Below are 21520 nucleotides of genomic sequence, written 5' to 3'. Positions count from 1 at the left end.
GCCACCTTGCTATCATATCACTTACAAAAAGTTAGCCCATCCAGCGGGACGACAATAAAAACAAATAAAGCTTAAAAACACAGTGAAAGAGTGATTTAGACAAGTACACACCTGGCAAAGGACAATCCCACTCCATTGTCAGCAAAGCTGTTCAGAAAAACAAATAAGAGAATAATATGTTAAGACATGTCTTAGAAAATGTTTTTTTGTTGTGAAGACATCCTTCGTTTATTTTCTCACCCTCGGTTCACTGGAAGACTTGGAGCAAACTGCCAAACCAGCACAAACTGAATCCTAGCTAATGAGATGTCTCACCCAGAGTTCTTGATGATAATGTCTCCACCGCGTATCCACGCCCCCAAGTCGTTGTTCTTGAAGGAGATCAAAGTGTCGATGACAGCTGCCACCCGAGGACGACTAGGGTCGGCATTTTGGTGTGGGCGAAATCTAAAAATAATTCAATAAAAATACTTTGTGACTAAAAATACTTTTCTGATATTTTCCTTGGGATTTTTCGATGACGACATCAGTGTCTTTGTAATTATTCGTGCTTACCACAGTGTCACACCAACCCCACCACTTCCCCATTTTAATTTTAGTACATATGGTACTCGTGAAAGTCAATGCACTAAATAACATGCAAACACACGCAAATTATACATAACTGAATTTAGATTAAAGGTTTAAAACTCCACTGTTGAATTGCTGTGCTCATCTTTAGGTGGCACTATAGGAAGAGGGCATAGTGGCATTAGTCACAAAAGGTTTCTTTCTTCCTGAGAACATAAATGTTCTCAGAAATACTTTTATAGTGTTCAAAAAAAAAAAAAAAAAAAAAAAAAAAAAAAAAAAAAGGGGGGGGGGAGGCTCGTGTTCCTTTTGCACCCTTGTGGTGGCATTTCAGGGTGTTATTTTTAAAACCTTGTCAAAAGCCAAATCATTGCTCAAGGGATTCTTTTTTACCAACTGTGGAGCTAGATGAAACCTCTGAGAACAACATAAATCGCTGGAGACGTTTTCTAACAACTGTTACCATATCTTGCAAATACACAACACAAACCTCCCCGTGCCTTCTGCACTTGAACAACATTTAAAATCCCTCCCTTCATACTTGTGCACACAGACCACAGTGCGCAGTCTCACTAGACACATTTTTTCCACCTAGCTGAGGGCTGTATTCAGGTAGGCAGCTGCAGAGTGGAAACTATCTGTAAAGTCTTGTTTTCTCTGTCAACACAAATCTGACAGACCTTCCACTAAAATGCAGTAGCACACTATAAAGCCATCTGTCTATCCCTGTCAATGGCTACATCCCAGCTGATATCCAACAGGGAGCTACAAATACCTTAATTCATGCAGTTTGTGACAGTAGCACTAAACAAACAGTAGATAAGTAAACCACAAATACTGAAATATTTACACAGAATAACTATACACTATGACGCATTTGATAACCAACCGCAGACTCTTAAATAGTCTGCTTGGATACTGGATGCTGGATATGTGCCAAAAATCACTTCCAGGTCTATGTATTTGTAACCACGAGTGGTCAACATGCCCTTAGCTGTAATACTAACAGTTATGGAAAACTTAAAGTATCAACAAATCTGTTTGCAGTCTGTGTCTAGACACATACACACCTGGCACTGTTGTCCAAACATAGGTATTCCCGGGGGTCAGCAGCAGTGGCATTGGTGGTCTTCACTCCTTTGTCGATGAACAGCCCTGCCTGGAAGGCATGATTACAATAAAATGCAGTAAAACCACAAGTACAAATGGAGGTTTTCTGCTATAGGGACATAAACAACTCCACTAGTGTATCTTCTGGCGTGGAACCTGATACGTGCTTAAATGTAAAGTTACAGAACGAAGGCTGTACATGTGTCTAAACATACGGATTCGTTTTCCCTGTTAAAATAAATTAAGCCTGTCTGTGTTTTTTTGTACATGGAAACCTGGCCTGTGAGTTGGTCTTGTGGTATAACCGAGGCATAGTCTTAACCTTCATGGCTCCTTCCTCTGTAAGAGAAGCTGGACAAAGAGCTTACAGTTCACCTGCCCGACTTCTGTCATTACAAAACAGAGCACCATTGTGGACCCTACTAGTGCGTGTGTGTGTGTCTCTATTCCCATTTTCTAGCAATAACTAAGTAATCAAACAGGGATTTATGTGCAATGTCATTTGGAATACAAACACTGTATTTCTCTCCTCCTTGCTAAAGCACAGAGACACAAAGAGACAGCACAGCAAGAACTTGGACTGCATAGTGCACAAAAAGCAAGACTAACAATACCTTAAAGTTGGAGTGTACACGATTGTTGTAAAAAATCCCCAAAGGTGTGAGCTCGGCCTTGGTCTCTGGCACCAGGCCATGGGAGTCACCTGTGGAAGAGCTGTGGAACACAAACCAAATCCCAGCATCCTGGAAGAGGAAGTAGAATAGAGAAACAGAAGATAACCATGACAAACTAGAGGAGTAGGAATTTCATTATCAGCACTGATATACAATCAGCTGGTGGAACATAAAAAACAATAACAATAACAACAAGTGCATCTGGGTGAGTGTCACACTATTCTCATGTTGATGACGTCCTGCAGAAAGATTAAAGTTCACAGAAACTTACTGGCTTCTTTAAGTTTGCAGTCCAAAACAAAGAAATACCCCCACTGTTAAGTAGTACACAGCATAGCCCCTGTGGACCTCCGAGCAGTTTGTACCAAAATAAAATTGAGTGATTTCTTTTCTTTCTTTTTTTTTAGCTTTTATATTTAAAGGTCTTACCGATTTATTGCTCCATCTATCAAACACTAAGGACTGTTAAATCCCCTTTTTATTGATGGATAACTTTTTATGAGCATGAAGGTCTTTAATAATATGTAAAGTTCAGGAACACCAAAGCCAGTGTAGCTTTATTTTTTTTGCTTTTTTAATAATAGTTAATCTATCAATAAGGAGTAGCCGTTCTACTCTTGGTCACAGGTTTCCTTGCACTACGTGGAAAAAGTTATTTTTCTTTCATATCTCTGATATTATTACCTGAGAACCAGCTGCTGCATTACTGATGAGGTTGTTGTTGGGGTTGGCGATCCAGAATGTTGAGACTGCCCTGAAAAACAACCACAAGATTACATACACATGAGTAGACAGAGATATTAAAAAAAAAGAAGGAGTATCTCGTCAGATCATAAAATATGATTAAGAAGAAGAAGACAGACATCAAAGAAACCTGTGAGATTTCCCAAATTCCCTCAATAATCCGCCTCTCCAACATAAACGCTTCACGGGGAAAGCTCAGCCAACAGACACAGACACACACACGCTATCACGCTCTTGGAAACAGACCTTCCTGTTTCCTCACAAAGGCACTTTTCTTGGTCTTGCTATGACATGAAAACATCCCATGGAGAGGGGATGTTGTTATTGCCTGGATAAAACCACCTTGCCAATATCTCTCTCACACAGACCATCTGTCCCTTCTCAAAATACGTCTGCACCACCACACATGCTTTCTCACGGCTAATGGGTATGATTTGTTCCACTTTTAATCTAAAATGCAGGCATTGCATTTTTAAAAATGGAAATCAAATAACCCTTTATATATACCTATACCCTTTATACTCTGTTGGTATAAATAAAAACAAAGATGTTTCAATCCAATGAAAGGACATTTAAAAAAAAAACATCATAGTTAACATACAAACACGTATAAAAGATACGAAAAGTGGTTTTATCCCAGTACAAATCTATGATATCTAAGTATTGTGACTAATCAGACATGTTTTTGATGACAGAGTGGAAACGTTATGCTGATGCCGATGTGATTCCTTATATCTGTAACCACAAATGTACATCATCGTCCTGTTCTCTTACTTGCACTCTGTACTGGGCGAGGGAGTGTAGCCCTTGTAGACTTTGTCCTTGATGCTGAGGCAGAGGGTCTCATTGCGATCGGTGGGTAAAAGAGTCCCAGGTCGGGTCAGGAGGCCAAGGTTGTGGTAGAAAGTGTTGCGCTGCTCAATCCCATCCTCAAGGAAAAAACAGTGGCCCAAGGTGTCGTAGCCTATAGTGTCCTTGACCTTCCCAGAAATGGAACACAAAACAAAAATTAAGAGAAAAAAAAAACAAAACAAAAGAGCTTGGACAAGAGACTTTTAGACTACTTTGACAATAACAGCAATAGCTATGTTAAGATATAATCAAAGATACCTGTTTTGCATTAGAGCAACAAGCTCCTTCACACATTTCAAACAGGCATATAAAATCTTTTTGTGTCCATCGTCTCTGTCTTTGCAGAAGTTTTTTTTGTTGGTCGTTTTTATTTTGTTATGTTTTGCAATGTGATTCAAACTTATGTCCTGCAGAAAAGAACTGCTGTAAACCAGTTTTAACTGATCCAGGCCAGTTCCATGCAGCCCATTATATGTTCCTTTTCCTGTATAATAAAACGGAATGAAATTTAACACCCCAAAGGAGAAATACAATATGGCCAAAACGCGAGAAGTGCCTGTCTCCTTAAATAGTTAAAATTTCTGAACGATTTTCCTCTTACTGCTGAAGCTTTGGTATGTAGAGAAAAACTGTAGAAGATGGTCAACAGGAGAATACTTACAGGGTCACTTCAGTTTTTCTTGTTTACCTTCTGGTGCCAAGTCAAACAATGACATGCACCATAAATGAACTCAATTTCCTCTGTACAGTTAGGCTCAGAGCTTCAACGATGCGGACTCAAAACAAAATTAAAAACAAACCTGAACCCTTCAGTCACTGACCACATACAGACAGTGTGATTTAGCTGAGCTAAGTTAGTACCTCTGTGTATAACTACCTTTATCCAACAAGTACAGTGGTGTGAGAAGTGTTTGACCCCTTCCTGATCTCCTACTGTTTTTCATATTTATCACACTTTTGATCACAATTTTTAATATTAGACAAAGATAACCTAAGTAAAAATAAAATGCAGTTTCTAAATGTTGATTTCATTTATTAAAGGAGACAAGTTATCCAAACCTACCTGGTTCTGTGTGACAAAGTAATTGCCCTCTTTATAATCATGAATTAACTGTGACTAAGTTCAGTTTAACTAAACACGCTCAAGCATGATTACCGGCAGACCTGTTAGAACCTGTCTGACAAAATGAAACCAGTTAAAAGATCTTGAAAAGCAACACCTCTCTGGGAACTCCCAGGCCTATCTCCCCTCACCACACTCCCTGCCGGTAACTGATGCCCTCAGGGGTCGGTGTGTTGGTGGTTCTTGGTGTCCGGGGCTGGGCGCTCAGGTATGTACCAGCTCACCCCCGATGACTACTTGGGGGGGCCTGGTGCCTGTTGCCCGGTCAGGCCTCTTCCGGGGCAAAGGGGGCCCTCGGGCCTCCGGCCTCTGGGCCTGTGGCTCGGTTCACTCTGGCTCAGCTGGCTGCCGGCTGAGCCGGCGGGCACGCCACTGCAGCCCCCTCTGGCTTCTGCTCCGTGGCTACTGGGTGACTCCTCATCTGGGGCTCTCTTCAGCTCTTCCCAGGAGGGGGGCACGGATGCCCCTCCGGTGGTCCTCCTTGGGCTCTCGCACTCTGGATGTCTGGAGCCTGGATCTCCTCCATGCCTGCTTCACGCCCTGGTGGACAGGGCTATGGCTCTCTACATCCTCTAGCACAGCAGTCCCCAACCCCCGGGCCTCGGACCGGTACCGGTCCGCGAGTCGTTTGCTACCGGGCCGCGAGAGTTGAGGCTCGGGTGTGAAATGTATGGTTTTCAGTGTTATTTTGTTATTGTTTTTATCGTTAACTCTGTTTTCCTGGGACTGTTCACGTGTGTTATGAATAAATCTTCCTTTTTTCGGTACAGGTACTAGTTTTATTTTGTTGTATTTATCCGCGACACCTTAAAAGCCGGTCCGTGAAAATATTGTCGGGCATAAACCGGTCCGTGGCACAAAAAAGGTTGGGCACCGCTGCTCTAGCAGGCCATTACATGGAGAAACCTTTTGAATACAAGCGCGCTGATCCACACAGGTGTGCACACGGGTGTTCACTGTTCATAGACATAAACTACACCTTTATTGGCTGCTACGTCAAAGCACATTGTGCGCTGTCGGTCCTGCTTGCTACACAACAACATTCAATATTTAGTATTTACTGCTGTTTACACTTAGCTAGATTAATGTGATGGTGTTGTGTTTGGTATGTTGCTCTGTTTCTTTTGCTTGTTTTCTCTCAACAGGTGATCCAGGAGATTTTTTTTCTCTTCTTTCTCTTTTTAAGTGCCCTTTCTCACTGTCCCTCTTCCCTTCTGTTTTTCCTTTTCCTTCATCTTTCTTTCTCCCTTTCCTATCCCTCAGTCATGTCTGTCCCATCTGTAACAACTGAAAATAAAATAAAATAAAATAAATAATAGGGGTGCAACGATACTGGTATCGATATTGAACCGTTCATACAGTGCTTTCGGCTTTCGGCACATGTTGGATGTGCCATGCAATGCTCAATTACATGGGTGGGAACTAGTGTGTTAGCGCAGTTAGCTCGTTAATGTGTTGGCCTTCTAGCCCCACGCAGGGGTAGCTCGTTAACGGAGATTTGCCGTGTTGTGGCGTTAACGTCATTTCAACGAGATTAACGCTGACAGCACTAGTGGAAACACAACGAATATGACTGCACATTTACGCCGACATCATCCTAGTGCAAAGACAAGTGGAAGCAGACAAAAACAACAAGCATGCATGCTACAAACTTTACCCGAGTCATTTAGACAGCCGTTAGCACATGATTCTCCTTATGGGGACCTGATATGTTTAATATTGTGGCGAGCTCAGACAAGGAGGAGACTGAGGTGTCGTTTGGTCTTGCTTCCCGTGAGCTAGCCAGGGAGCACAGCCGTTTATTGACATCTGCAGAAGAACACTGCCGCTAGCTAACTGCTCAGCGCAGCAACCACAGCAACAACAACACACAGAGCGCCCTCTGACCCCGGAAGGACACACCGTCGCAGCGAGAGGGCGTCACCCGTCACTATGGCAACATAAACAAAACATAACTGTACAAACAGAACCCCGAACAGTCCTGACCCGCTACATAGCCCCCCACCTAAGGGGTCAGTCGTCCCCGACGACCCCATTGCCCCACACAAAGTCCTGCAAATGTCCAGGTGCCTTCTTTTGGTGCACCGGCCAGTCACGACCGGCGGGGGAAAAGTCACTCGGGTCAGAACATGGGGTGCCACCATCATCCCACTTCTGACACCAATGTGGCGAGCTCAGACAACGAGGAGACGGAGGTGTCGTTTGGTCTTGCTTCCCGTGAGCTAGCCAGGGAGCACAGCCGTTTATTGACATCTGCAGAAGAACACTGCCGCTAGCTAACTGCTCAGGGCGGCAACCGCACAGCAACAACAACAACAACACACAAGGCGCCCTCTGACCCCGGAAGGACACACCGTCGCAGCGAGAGGGCGTCACCCGTCACTATGGCAACATAAACAAAACATAACTGTACAAACAGAACCCCGAACAGCCCTGACCCGCTACAATATGTCATTGGCATCGGTGAGCCACCGTCAATATGTGACATATTGAAATCGCGTTTGAATTTGCGCTTGTTTTTTGCTTTCACTTTGCAATCGTGTGAACTATGTATAGAGAGCGGCATCACTGAGTGATGATAATTTGCGCACCAATTCCTCTGACATCGTCTTATCAATCGTTAGCTTACTATGCAAACATGACAAGTGAAATTTCCTGCAGCAAGCTTAAACATATGAGAGGTTGATCGCGCAGAGAATCGCTGACGGTTATGTGTGTGTGTGTAAAAGCAGCAGGATATATATTTTAGTTCTGCTGAGCCAAATAAGACAGGTCAGGGTGAAGAAGTGACAGCCAAAGAAAAGCTTACCACAAAACGGAAAAGTTATGACAAATCAGACTATAAGGCAAAAAGAAAGTGCAGCTTTATGGTTTCATGGACAAAAGAATCTCTGTGGCTGCAATATGACGAGCTAAATAACCAGGGCTGCACATAAGTGGTCCGCAGGTGCGCATTCGCTGTCAAAGAAAAAAAAAAGAAAAAAGAAAAAAAACGAGCACAAGATATGAAGTTGCAACACATGTTTGCATACATAAGATTTTCTGGAGGAGGACAGACATTTGTTTAAAACTCTTAAAGATGTCGAAGAAGCTCCTTTAAGCAATTACTTTGGTGTTCCTCCACCTCCAAAGAAATGTCAGAAGGAGTCCGAACCACAAAAGAAGCGCGTATTCTCGGAAAAGTGGTTGCAGGAGGTGATCTGGCTTCAAACAAATGATGAACGCACAGAGATGTGGTGCGGAATGTGCCGTGAAAATCCCACTCTAGCGGACAAAAACAGTGCTTTTTATATGGACGCAAACGCGCGTTGCAACTTCTTATCTGGTGCGCGTCTTTTATTTTGACAGCGAATGCGCACCTGCGGACCACTTATGTGCACCAGTGTAAATAACATAATGTTCTGCCGGGTGTGTTGTTGGTTTTCTCTCAATTTCTGAGTCGACAAGCGCCTTTGTTACTGGGACCAGTCATTTTAAAAAAGGCCCCCAATTAGAAGCCATGAGAAATGCAAGAAATGCATTATTGCTCAGTCTGCAATATCTTTCCCAGAACAAACACCAATTGCAAATAACATACTAAAAATAAACCTGAAAAATCTGTTTATAACAGCGTACTATGTTGCAAAGAGTGAACTACCACTGGCAAAATTTAGCAGTCTTTGCAAACTTCAAAAAGCAAATGGCCTAGATCTTGGTTCCACTTGTCTCTTACCCGTGACTTCAGTGGAAATTTTAAATTCAGGATCTGACACAGACTGATTCATGTTCTACACAGTTCTTACAAGTTCATAGAAATTTCTGTTCAATTAGAACCAAGTATTTGAGTTGATGATTGTAATTTTTATACAATATTATACTTTAATGTATAATATTGTAAAGGAAACAAAACAGGAAACAAAACATCAATCAAAAAATTGCTCTCTTTTTTATTCGGACTACTTACATTTATTTTGGGCTACCAAAAACTGAAGAGTCCCTGCCCGAAGGGCTACCAGGGACTTTGAAATTTTGAGAGCCCTGAGATATATATTTTTTTTTTAATTACTTTTGTTTCAGCAACATTAAATTTAAAAACTGTACTTTTGAGTTAAAATATATATTTATAATTTTAATAAATGACAAATTAAAAAGGCATGAACATTTTTTTTGTATCGAAAAAATATCGAACCGTGACACCAAAGAATCGAACCGAACCGTGAATTTTGTGTATCGTTGCACCCCTAATAAATAATAACAACAAAGGTTGATCAAATGGACCAATACAGCAAGGCTGTGATGATCCATTTGGCAAAGTAAATCCATTGGGTATCCTTGTTGGTCTTCAGACAACAATTCTGATGGCTAAAGAACCAAATGGGACAGGCAAAAAAAAAAAAAAAAAAGCAACACAACATGCCACAATCTAAAGAAACACCTAGGAAACAAAGTCACTGACATCTGTCAGTCTGGAAAGGGTTACGATGCAATATCTAAGGCTTTGGGACTCCAGTGAAACATGATGGGAACTATTATACACAAATGGAAAAAACTTTGTGAACAGTGATGAAGCATCGACAACTCATCCAGAAGATCACGAAAGAACCCAGAACAACATTAAGCTTCTACATGTCTCGCTTAAAGTCAGAGTTTATGATTCATCAATGAGAAAGAGACTGGGCAACGATGGCAGCCATGGGAGAGTTCAAGACAAAAACTGACCAAAAAGAACATGAAGGCTCATCTCACATTTACCAAAAAACATTTGATTATCCCAAAGACTTTTGGGAAAATATTCTGTGGACTGACGAGACAAAAGCTGAACTTTTTGAAGGTCTGAGTCCCGTTACATCTGGCATAAAACTAAAACAGCATTTCACATAACACCTCATACTAACAGTAAAATATGGTGGTGGTAGTGTGCTGGTCTGGGAATGTTTTGCTGCCTCGGGGCCTGGAAGACTTGCTGTGGTAAATCTAACCATGAATTCTGCTGTCTACCAAAACATCTGTTTTCATCAAAGAATCTGTTCGTGACCTCAAGCTGGAGCACACTTGGGTTCTGCAGCAGGACAATGATCCAAAACACACCAGCAACTCCACCTCTGAATGGCTTAAGAAAAAAAAAGGAGACTTTGGAGTGACCTGAATCAGACTAAGATGCTGTAGTACAAGTGTAAAAAGCAAGTTAATGTTCGAAAAACCTTAAACGTAGCTGAATTACAACAATTCTGAAAAGATAAGTGGGCCAAACACCCCCCACAGTGCTCTCAATACCAGTTATTGGAAACGCTTGATTGCAGTTGTTGCTTCTAAGGGTGGCCCAGCCAGTTATTAGGCTTAGGTTCAATCGCTTTTTCACACAGAGGCATGTAGGTTTGGAATTTTTTTCCCCTTAATAAAACATCTTAATTTAGAAACTACAATTTGTGTTTCATTTCGTAATCTAATATTTAAATGTGTTTGATGATCTGGAACATTTAATTGTGTCAAACATACAAAAACAGGAAATTAGGAAAAGGCCAAACACACCACTGTATATTAAAAACTTCTACATCTTTCTAAAGAGACTAAGATATTCTATAAGTGTGAAAGAGATGGAACAGGAAAGGTTGAGAGTGAATATAAAGGAGATGGGGAAAAAGAAAAGTGGATGCAAGCCTTTACAGTAATCAGGCGTTGGAGGATACAGTTGATGAGCTTTGTGACAAACCACCAGTTTCCCACAATATGCTGCTCATTATTAACACTATGACTCATGTATGGTTTTCTACATTCTCACATACAGTGACGTATTCAACACATTTTAAAAGGCTTTACTAACCAGCAGGCCGTTGGTGGCGTGGATGGTGAGACAGCGGGAGAAGGAGTGGTGTATGGAGAGTCCGTCCACAAAGGTGGCCTCTGCGTAGCCTCCCTTCTGGTCGACATCCCCACACATGTGGAAGTGGAGGGGGTAGCGGCTTGTTCTAGCCTGCTGACCCATGTTCTTTAACTCCACGTAGGACAGATGCACTGATGAGAAGTTACTGAGAATCTGTAGGTGTTGAGGAGAGAGTACAATGAGCTCCCACCCACGACAAAAGCAAATGACGCCGGACTTGTGGTCCGCGTAACAAATGCTGGCTGACTAAAGTAATAAATTAAACCATTACAACTGTCTGCGTTCGCCAGTGACCGCACTGGGATATAAACTTTAGCCCATCTGGCACCGCGCTCTGTGAGTCGAGCCGTTTCAAAACCCCTGATGCTGGTGAGTAAGCCGTGAATTACAGAAGCATAAATTAAAAGTTACGCACGCACAGAGATGCGCACAGCACATAGTCACACATGAATGCATACAAATAAAACGATACAAACAAATGTTCAGTGCTGTCTAGGAGGTCTTTTTTGTGGGTATGGCAAAATCAGCAGGATCTGGTTTCTGTTAAGAAGGTATTGGCCAACCCTTTCAGCTCACTGAAACTCAAGTACGCACAGTAAACACTGACCCTCACCCTCGCTTACATAAACACACACACGAACTAATTGTTTCAACAGTAGATTCCACTCCACAGAGTCAACCTGACTTAAAATTAGAGATGGACCGATCCGATATTACGTATCGGTATCGGTCCGATACTGACCTAAATTACTGGATCGGATATCGGAGAAAAATAAAAAATGTAATCCGATCCATTAAATATCACGAAAGCACCTCGCAAAACTTGCAACACGCCGTAACTCACCTCAGAACGTTAGCAGTCGAAGCAGTATGCATCACGTGATAGAGCAGCTGTGGCATGCCGGACCGGTGGTCTGGATAGCATGTGGAGCTTCGCTAGCAACCTGGCATTTCATCTCCGACAAAGTTATCCCCGAGAGAAGTAAAGCAAGTGTGTAAGTCCATCTCTGAATGTTTGTAAAGCATTCCCACGTTAAGCTTAACAAGCGACTGCCTCTCGCTCTCCGGCTGCTACTTCAATCATGAAACTGCTTAAATGATCAGCTGATCGGCTTTTCTGTCGCGAGTCCGTCTCTCTTGTTTGTTTTTGGCCCACTTTGCACCAGAAAGAGGAAACCAGCGGCTGAACAACAGCAGAACGTTTAAGCTTGATAAGCTGTTGTTAGAATTTATTTAATATTTCTTTCTACACCAGGATCTTTTTCTACGTAGCTGACGCTGGTAACTGTGCAGGGGCGGATCTAGCAAAGTTTAGCCAGGGGGGCCGATAGGGCATGAACAGGGAAAAGGGGGCACAAAGACATACTTTTCTTTCTTATTCTCGTTTAAAATGTCGAGCTTTTAATAAATAATTATCTGACACCCAAAGTTTTAATTTGATGTAAAATGAATAGAAGTCAATTACTGTATATAGTGACTATTAAGTCTAATATATACCCTAGTAAGCTATAGTACTTTTTACTTTGGGAAGGTACCATCTGTGCAGTCTGCAATTTTGTTGAAGAAAGATGTTGAATCTATTTAATATTTCTTGAAAAATAATTGATTTCTGTGCATTTTTTTTCACACTGCATCAAATTAAGGTTGATTACGTCGATTAAGCATCATGAGGTGGCGCGTGAGGGGTGGTTCCTTATTTTTTATTTATTTATTTTTGTTGTTGCTGGGAGTTGGAACCCTATTAGTTAGGTTGCTTAATATTTACGCTAAGTACTCTTTAAAATACCAGAATAGGGAGGATGGTGTAGGTCTAAGTTTATTAGATTGATCAGTATTGCTGAACTATGAAATATTTTTTTTGTATACAGGTATAACAGAATAGCTTTAGTGTAGTTGTTGTTTTAAACTTGAGTATGAACTTGCAGACTTGCAAAATGCAGCAAGATATTTTAAAAAACAGTTTTGTTGATTAAAAAACACTATATCGGATTCATATCGGTATCGGCAGATATCCAAATTTATGATATCGGTATCGGACATAAAAAAGTGGTATCGTGCCATCTCTACTTAAAATAAGAGAAAGGGCAACTCACTGGACAGATAAATTGAAACATGAAACGCATGGTGCTGAACTGTGCTAAACTCGATTTGGCAGACATGACAGATGGCTTTTTGCCGGCATGGAAGGCCTAATTACAAAGAAAACGCTGACTTTTCAGCTTCATGTGTCCGTCTGGTGTACTTTGAGGTTACAGTTAGAAAGCTGTTAACATGGAAACAAAGTCTTTTGTTTAGCACATGGGGGGCAAATTACATAGACTCTGAGGAATGTTTACATCCATTTGCCACCAATTTGAATGAAATCATACAAAATTACAGTGAGCTCACCGACTACACTGGGACCCATGCTAGACAGCAGAGATAAATCTACATGTTTAATCCTCATGTGCCTGCTGCGTTTGCAGTTTGTGCTGAGCCTTCTGAAGAAGAGTCTGAAGAAGAGTCTTTCATATAGATTCAAACAGAAACTGTGATGGTAAACAACACCTCTCACATAGGCCAGTACACAAATGTAGAATGTATGCACCGTTCATCTTCACAGTGAGGAAACTGTCAAACAGACTCTGAATAGCAACCTTTAACAGGAAAGAACAGTCATGCCACCTCATGCAGAAAGATCGGCACAAAGTAAATGTGCAATAAATTTACACACAGTCTTGTTTTCATATCTCTGTGGGGACATCTAATTGACATAAAGCTTTTTCTAGCCGCTTACCCTAACCATCAAAAATGAATGCCTAATCCTAACCATAATCAAAACCTAATTGTAACCCTGACACTAAAACCACATTTTGAGTCTCAAAAATGCCTTCAAACTCATGTCAACAGGCATTTTATCCCCACTGTTGGTCCCCACAAATATAGTATCATTCCAATTTTTGGTCCTCTTAAAGATATCTAAACATGGTACACATGCATACCTTGATGTGGCCTCCAAAGGTGTCATGGTTGTAGAACTGACACATGTTGTCTCCGTAGCAGGAGTTTTCCATTTCTCCATAAATGAGAATGTTTCTGGATAGGAGACCCACTTCGGCACGCATGTCGATGCCATCTATGATCTCTCCGGTATGGTTATACTGAGGCTTCCCTGAGCAGCACAGACAGATAAAACTAGAGGTCAAAATACTACAACAAGGAGAAATTCTTAAAACTCTTAAAGAAAAATATGTACAGAAACCATGAAACGGGTGCAAGTTGTTACTTTGTGTGAAAGCAAATTAGAAGTATGGCGACAGAAACATTTAATTAAACATCACAGCAACACGATTTGGTTTCTGAGGCGGGACAAGTCATACTAAAACACTACAATAACGGCTTGCTTGTGTTTAGATGATGCATCACCTAGCACCCTTTCAACTGTAAACCACATTTAGCGCGTATGGCAGCTCCCGCTCAAACATTAACTAACCACACCCCAAAGAGTACCCACCAAACCAACACACATGTAAAAGCAAAAGTAATCAAACACGTATGAAACATCATTCATCAACACACAAAATACTCTCTGCCACAGATGGTATGTGGCAGCTCAGGCCTTCAACCGTTCAGCCTTTCCTGGTAACAGAAACACTAAATTCAGCCCACACACACACACACACACACATAATAACACACCCTTCTCTCCAGGAAGGGAGTTGACAACAGAGGAATGAGATCAGGAAACATGTCTGATAAAAAGATGGACAAACTGCGAAACTGTCAGTGTAGTTTATTAACGTAACAATAGAAAACAGGAGGAGGTGAAGAAGGGGTGATGCATCCAAATCCATAAACCGCCCCGTGGTTATAATAAGATGGCCCTGCTTTTAAAAGAAATAAGCTGACAGTCTCTCCTTAGCATTTTCCAATAATCTTACGTCACCATAACAGCTGAAAAGGAAATGAGATCCCGCCGGACCGAAGGATTAATGGCCCTACGTCTACTAATCACATTTATTAACTACAAAGGAGCATAAGTGATTTTTTACTAGTCTTCACACAGGTTTTGTAAAAATGAAATGTTTCTCTACATCAGTTCCTATTTGTACTGTTTGTGACAGTAGCTCCCAAACACCAAGAAATAACCCCTCAGGGCAAATACTGACACAGCTGAAGAAACCAATGGCTGTCTCTCTCTCTCTCTCTCTCTCTCTCACCTTGTATCTTGACCTGTCGGCTGTTACAGTGAGGGCAGGGCAGCAGGGTAAACTCTTCAGCCTGGTGCATTGAGTAGTCCGTGCTAGCAACTACAATGCGATCCCCTGGTAGCCATGTCTGTTGCACTTCATCCTGCAGGTTTAGCACCACCTGGTCCACAGCATCCACCTGGAAGCCTGCAGTAGGGACACCTGAGGGGTACAGAAGAATATTGGATTTTAAATGAAACAAAAGGTCCAGCACAGCACGACAGAGGGAGGAAGGCTAACGCTTTGTAGTCTTCTGTAATTAAAGAAAACATTGATTTGACTTCTAGCACAAGATTGTTGACATAAAGGCTTTCCACTAGAAGAAAAAAATGTAATCTATAAAGATAACTATTGAAGGGAGTAAAAAAGTGACGGCTCCCTGTTAAGGGCGGGCCGTGAGTTTGTGGCATTCCCAAAAAGTCTTTTTAAAATAAAAGCCATTTAGAGTGTCACACATTGATTCATTACCATCTTATTTTGAAATAAATAAATAACCAAGGACCAGACTGCAGTGACCTCACAGCTCATTATGGCAACAAGTACAAATACCCCAGCTAACTAGAGCTCATGTTCTAATTGCTAGTTAGCCAACATTAGCCTGGTCACAGCAGGGTAAATGTGTTCTTTAGCAGGTATTTCTTTGATGTTTCTGCCTTATTTTCCCACTGGGCATGGTTTTCAGAGTATGGCACGTTGCACTTTACTTAAGAATTAAAAAAGGTCATGGTAGAAAGCAAAGGTCAGAGAAAATAATAATAAATTGAATTGCCATGCACGCATCTCTATAAAACTGTGTTCTGAAAAAATTCATTTCCACTGAGCACTAATTCAGACTTAAGCTTCTCAAAAGTTCACGAGAAAGCAAGAATTAATTAGGAATAAATAGTTGAGATTCGTTTTGGATTTCGTTATTTCTTACCAGTCTTCCACTCGCTATAGGCAGTGACCGAGAAACCCACTCCATTAACAGTGGTGAAGTTCCGTCTTGCCAGAGCTCTTCCTCCTGTGTCATGGTTTTCGTGTTCCCTAACATCCTCCGAGCATGATGCATTTCCACCGCCTATCACAGAAACCAAAGCCCACGCCTGCCTGGAAAGACCGAAGGAGTTAAAAGGAAGGTCGCAGAGAAAATGGAAAAGAAGAGGAAGTCATGAGTTTCACATTATTTTCGAAGAAATCATAATTTAAAAAATAAATAAATAAATTAAAAAAAAAAGAGCTTAAAGCCTAGCTGCAACTAATAATCGACACCCATTACTGGTTCATTATCACATAACTACTTCTAATAATGTTACCTGTGCATATTTGCTTAGTCAGTGATGGTGTTTTAGACCCTGTACTTTAACCACATTCTTACAGACTGACATAAAACCACGTGTATTGAGTGATAAATGTAGCTGTAGCTATTTCCACAGACAATGCAAATTGCAGACACTGTGCTCATTGACAAAAGCAAATGTCTGAGATAAGCATGAAGCAGGAGAGTGGGTCAAAAGCAAGAAAGTGAATATCAGAGAATGTCAAAATACATTTAAGCGAAAAAGTAGAAAACCAGCGGATATCACACAAGTCAGGGGATTATTGAAATAATTAAGGGAAAATTTAGGAAGGGATGGGTGGATGTGTTAAAGCTATATTTGTTTTAACTTTTGTTCCAGGTCCTCCCTATCCAAGATGCCAAGAAAGCTTATTTTAAATGAGATTACAATGATTCAATAAGGAGAGGCTGGAATCATTTGAGCAAAGCAGCTCGAGGGTGTGGATGGCGTATAACACTGGCTGGGCTTTTGAGGGTGTGCGATCTAAAATAAGACAGCACAGTATGAGACATACAGTCTTGGATATTGCGAATATCATGCCCTTAGCTTCTCAAGAATGGCTTCCTGCTTTTCTCTTTTTTCCCCCCCTCATGAATACCAAAAACATTTCATGGCAGCTGCTCTAGTCTACTTATAAACTTTCAAGATTTTATCAGGCTGACCAATACGCCTTTCAAACACAATTTACCATTCATGCAACCCGTGGAACTGTATCTGGGTCGGCAGTTGTCCATCCAGACTCAATCAAAGTGATCTTGTTTCCACCGAGCAGTTGCTTGGCTCATTGCACGCGGTAAACAAACCCAGAGTCAACTCTATACTTAACCTCTTCAGCTCCATTTTATCTGGAAGTAAAGGGAATCTACAGCCAATCCTGCCACTCATGTCATATCTGAAGATGACATGATAAAAGATGATTCAAGTGCGTTAATAATGCCAGTGTTTACCTGGGGGGAAAAAACCCAACATATCTTAATATAAACAGCAGTTTGTACTCCAATTCACCAAAGACCCTCTATCTGTTTAAAATAATTCATCTTGCTGGCATAATCACAGTCTTCTACAAAGGTGTCTTTTTGTAGATGTGAGTCACTGTGACATGGAACAGCACATCTCAGTGATACACAAACAGGATCCATCTGGGGCATCCACTCTTGTCTTTCATTAGAGCCACAGCGTGTGACTTTCTGCAAACTGACCTGCTGCTGCCTGTGTGCATGTTTGCTCAGTAAATCAGAGCTGAGTCAGATGGTTAAAGACGCAACAAAGGGAGGGAAAAAAAAAAAAAAGGATCCTTTTTTTATTATTATTTTCGTCATACCCTTGATTTGGTAATCAACCTTTGACAACATCATTGTTTAACTGGAACTGCTAATGTGTGGGGGCCAGAGGTGAACTCACTATAGACCACTATGAATGCGTGTTTCTCGTGTTTGAGTACTGTCCTGAGACACTGTGGTTAAAAGACAGAGGGGTCACATGCAAGAAGCAGCGGCTAACAGATTTGTGCATCGCTGTAAGGAAGGATGGGCGGACCCACCGAAATAAACCTGTGGAAATTAAATCAGATATAAGCTGGAGGTCACAAGATATGCACGCTGGTAAAGCACTGACGCAAATGACAATAAACTGCTGAGAAAATCTGCAACACCACTCCCTCCTCCATCTCCACGAGAAGGCATTCATTATAATGCTTAATCCTGTAACCCATCTCTCACAGCCACAGCAAAATAAACAAACAAAGCAAAAAACACTTTGTGACTTGTGTGATTTCAGTACATGATAAACTGTAGTCTGAAGCTATAAAAACCAACAGTAAGAGGATTAGAAGAAACAGTCTTAACGCACAAACCTAACTTCCAACAACCACTTCATGCGCTCTATAGTCTGATCCTGCCGCGCCACTCTAGATTTGAGGGAAACCACTTCAAAAGTCAAGTCCTGAGCCACATGCTCCAGTGTGGTGGCATTAAGGTTATGGGCAGCCACGAACTCAGTCTAATCCTGTCTTTTTGTTAGCTTTATAAGGCATCACCTCATGTGACCACGACTGGACCTGGTTCTTCTGAAGGGCAAAAAAAAAATAAAATCTCCTTAGTTGCCACATTTTTGTACAAATCCTGGAAAACACTGTGCATGACCCTGTTATCCTGTACATGTTTCCTTTTTCTGGTGAAGCAGTGACACAAAGGAAACAGGAACTACGACTGATTCAAAGGAACATCCTAAATGAACAGAAAGCCAAGTAAAAAAAAAAGAAAAAAAAAAAGGCATTTTTCCAGGGATGCTGGATGTGAGACAAAAAGCTTGAGGAAAGTATTGATGCGTCAAAGGTGACTGGGTTTAGTTTAACTGGTGACCACAAACACAGATGATTCACAGCTTTGCCGGCAGCGTTTACCTGTACTGGAGATCCAGAACAAATCTGCTGCCGAGTTTCTCTTTGATGACCTCCCTGGTTTCTGGCCCAAGATTTCTCTCGGCAGAGTCTCCCACGGCGAGAGTGACAATTCGGCCCACCGGAAGGGAGCGAAGCAGCTGGGCGAGCCGCTGGCTGTCGTTGCGGGAATCGTACGTGTCGTAGCGTTCTGAGAACAGCAGAGCGGCCGTGTCCGGGTCCACCACGCGCAGGTGGATGCCTCGGCTGAAGTTTCGCTGGAAGGCATAACCCCCCGTGGCCACCCCAGACGCCGGGATGCTTCTGGTTAACAGAGACCAGGAAACTCTCTCAGTCCCGTGTACCTCCAGAGTTCCACCGGCTTTCACGCCAATGAACTTGCGGCCAAATGCGGGGACCTCGGAGACAGCCTCGCTGTCGGAACGGCCCATGAGGGCAATGATAGCATGGGAACGGTAGCGACATTTCGGCGAACCGATGTGAAGGGCGCCACCTTCTTCTATGAGGATGTGATGTGTTCTCAATGTTATGTTTTTGGAGCCGTCATGGCTGTCTGCAAAAACTACCCGACCTGTGAGAAGTCAAAGAAAACACGTTTAGTTCATTCTTGCTGTATGTTCCATCCAAAAGTTCATAAACTGAGCTTTAATAATAACAACTGGGTTACTGTGACTCAATCTGTGTTACATCTCTAAAAGCTACTTTACAAAAGTCAGACACCTTGTGATGTGCCTACCTCCTGATTGGATGGTAAGTGAGCGTAAGGTAGCAGAAGCATCCAGTCTAAACAAATCTCCTCTCCTGACAATGACAGCCCGCTGGGGTTGGTGACCTGGATTCCAGTTACTGAGAGATGGGTTGTGATCTGGGCAATTCTCTGTAAATATGAACAGAAAGATGTACACAAAGATGTTTAAAAGTCATACAGAAATGGTTAAGAAGCCTGGAAATTCATAATAAATAATCACCATCTAACTCAGGACCACTACTGAGGCTAAGGACAAGGATAAGAGTGAGGAAGAAAGCCCCCAGCGACACTCCACAGCAGATCAGAGTCTTCTTTCTTAGCTTTTGCTGGAGCCTCTGCGCATCCTCCCTACGCTGGTTCTCTTCTGACAAGGTGACCCTTGTTTGTCGCCCCAGCGGCGGGCCATGAGGTTTTATCGGTGGAGGCGGAGGCGTTTTGGCATGTGGCATCGAGCGGACTGGAGCCACTCGTCCGGGGACATAACCCGGGCACCTCTGGCTGCCCTGAGGTGGAGGCACAAAGACCGGGAACCTGCTGGGGCCATCACTAGTCGGCATGGTATACGTGTCTGCTACCTGAAAGACGATCGATGAGAAAGAGGGCAGAAGAAGAATAAGTGGCAAGGACTGTACACAAAGCATCAATAATTTTGTTTCAAATGAGCTTTTACTTATGGTTGGTTTACAGAAAATCTTGAAAAAGAAAGATTTTCTGCTGTCAGTCACAACCAACTTTGGAAAAGGTCATATACAAAATCAAGTTTGTTGTTTTAAAGTTTGGTTTGTATTTTAATATACAGACTGTTCAGCTGGAAGTACAAAGGTACCATCAGGCAGGCTTGGTGTTTAAGGATGAAACTAGGAGAAACTTAAAAAGAGGTCAAAGTGAAGGAAGACAATAAAAGCGTGTAAAAACAATAGGAGGTAAGAAATAAAACAGGCTGATTCTAGGGAAACGGGCAATAACCCACAAAGCATCTCACTCCAGGACCCCCAGGTAAAGATCTTCAGAGTGGCACTCAAAGGCACTATTAATCTACTCCTCCAGACAAGTTTGGCTTGAACCAGCGTGATATGGGCTGCTCATGTCCACAGTAACGAAGGAGGTCGTGAATAATGGATCACCGCATTCTTCAGACTATGTTAACACAGCCAACAGATGGCACCAATTACAGTAGGAAGGAGGAGAGCGCTCTAGTCCCAGTCAGTCTGTGCTCGGGAGAAAGTAGCACAAAGCGAACCGAAGACATGGACGCTCAGTCGTCTCTCACTCAAGAGGACGTTAAATCAAAAGTATTTTTCCTGCGTCAAGGAAATTCTGTGAAACTCCAAAGACAAGTTATCAGGAACCTAAAGGAAAACAATCACCAACATTGTGATGAATTTTTAACTCGCTTTATTAATTGGGGTTTATTTACTCAAAAAGAAATGTGTTTAGATCCTCAACTCCTGTTTTGGTGCCTTTACTGTATGAGGACCAATCATGCTTACTCGCTTAGTCATTCCCCCGAAGCGTTACTGTGCGCCAGGAAAAACTCTGACTGGCTTTGAACAAATTTTCCTGGAGACTTGCTTTCATCTTATAGCCTTAAACCAAGCATTTATGCACAAAAGTGCACAACATGAAGCGACGAGGACACTCCCTGTTGTTCTGTAAAAAGACCTGACCCATGTCCCACAACACAGTGGGTCATGGGCGTAACTAAAGTACACACAAACATGCAGAGAGAAATATGTGGGCACACCTGCACGCACAAACACGCAGGGGTAGAGGACATGAGTGTGCAGAAAAAAGGCTTCTATACCACTTTTTGTAAACAGAAGTGCTCACTGTAATAACATCGCTGCTTGCCCTTTCTAGATTTTTTTTAAACAATAATGTCAACAAGTGCAC

The 21520-nt window shown here is 42.1% G+C and overlaps 1 protein-coding gene across 2 annotated transcripts in view; it reads right to left on the bottom strand.

Annotated features, from left to right (window-relative positions):
• cemip2 (cell migration inducing hyaluronidase 2) overlaps window positions 1–21520 on the bottom strand; it is a 31514-nt gene that overhangs the window by 8585 nt on the left and 1409 nt on the right. For both annotated transcript variants that reach the window (XM_080893233.1, XM_080893232.1), the window contains exons 2-14: window positions 19848–20202; window positions 19616–19756; window positions 18883–19450; window positions 16082–16251; window positions 15133–15324; window positions 13915–14084; window positions 10874–11086; window positions 3873–4078; window positions 3039–3108; window positions 2295–2423; window positions 1641–1729; window positions 316–447; window positions 112–147 (exon numbers count right to left, since the gene is read on the bottom strand). In XM_080893233.1, coding sequence (XP_080749359.1) covers window positions 112–147; window positions 316–447; window positions 1641–1729; window positions 2295–2423; window positions 3039–3108; window positions 3873–4078; window positions 10874–11086; window positions 13915–14084; window positions 15133–15324; window positions 16082–16251; window positions 18883–19450; window positions 19616–19756; window positions 19848–20184 — 2453 coding nt within the window. In that variant the 5' untranslated portion in view covers window positions 20185–20202. The remainder of the gene's footprint in view (window positions 1–111; window positions 148–315; window positions 448–1640; window positions 1730–2294; window positions 2424–3038; window positions 3109–3872; window positions 4079–10873; window positions 11087–13914; window positions 14085–15132; window positions 15325–16081; window positions 16252–18882; window positions 19451–19615; window positions 19757–19847; window positions 20203–21520) is intronic.

Source organism: Rhamphochromis sp. 'chilingali', assembly GCF_963969265.1.
Source record: "Rhamphochromis sp. 'chilingali' genome assembly, chromosome: 10".
NCBI lineage: Eukaryota > Metazoa > Chordata > Actinopteri > Cichliformes > Cichlidae > Rhamphochromis > Rhamphochromis sp. 'chilingali'.
The sequence above is the reverse complement of the archived record's forward strand: the minus strand, read 5'-3'. Positions and strand labels throughout refer to the sequence as shown.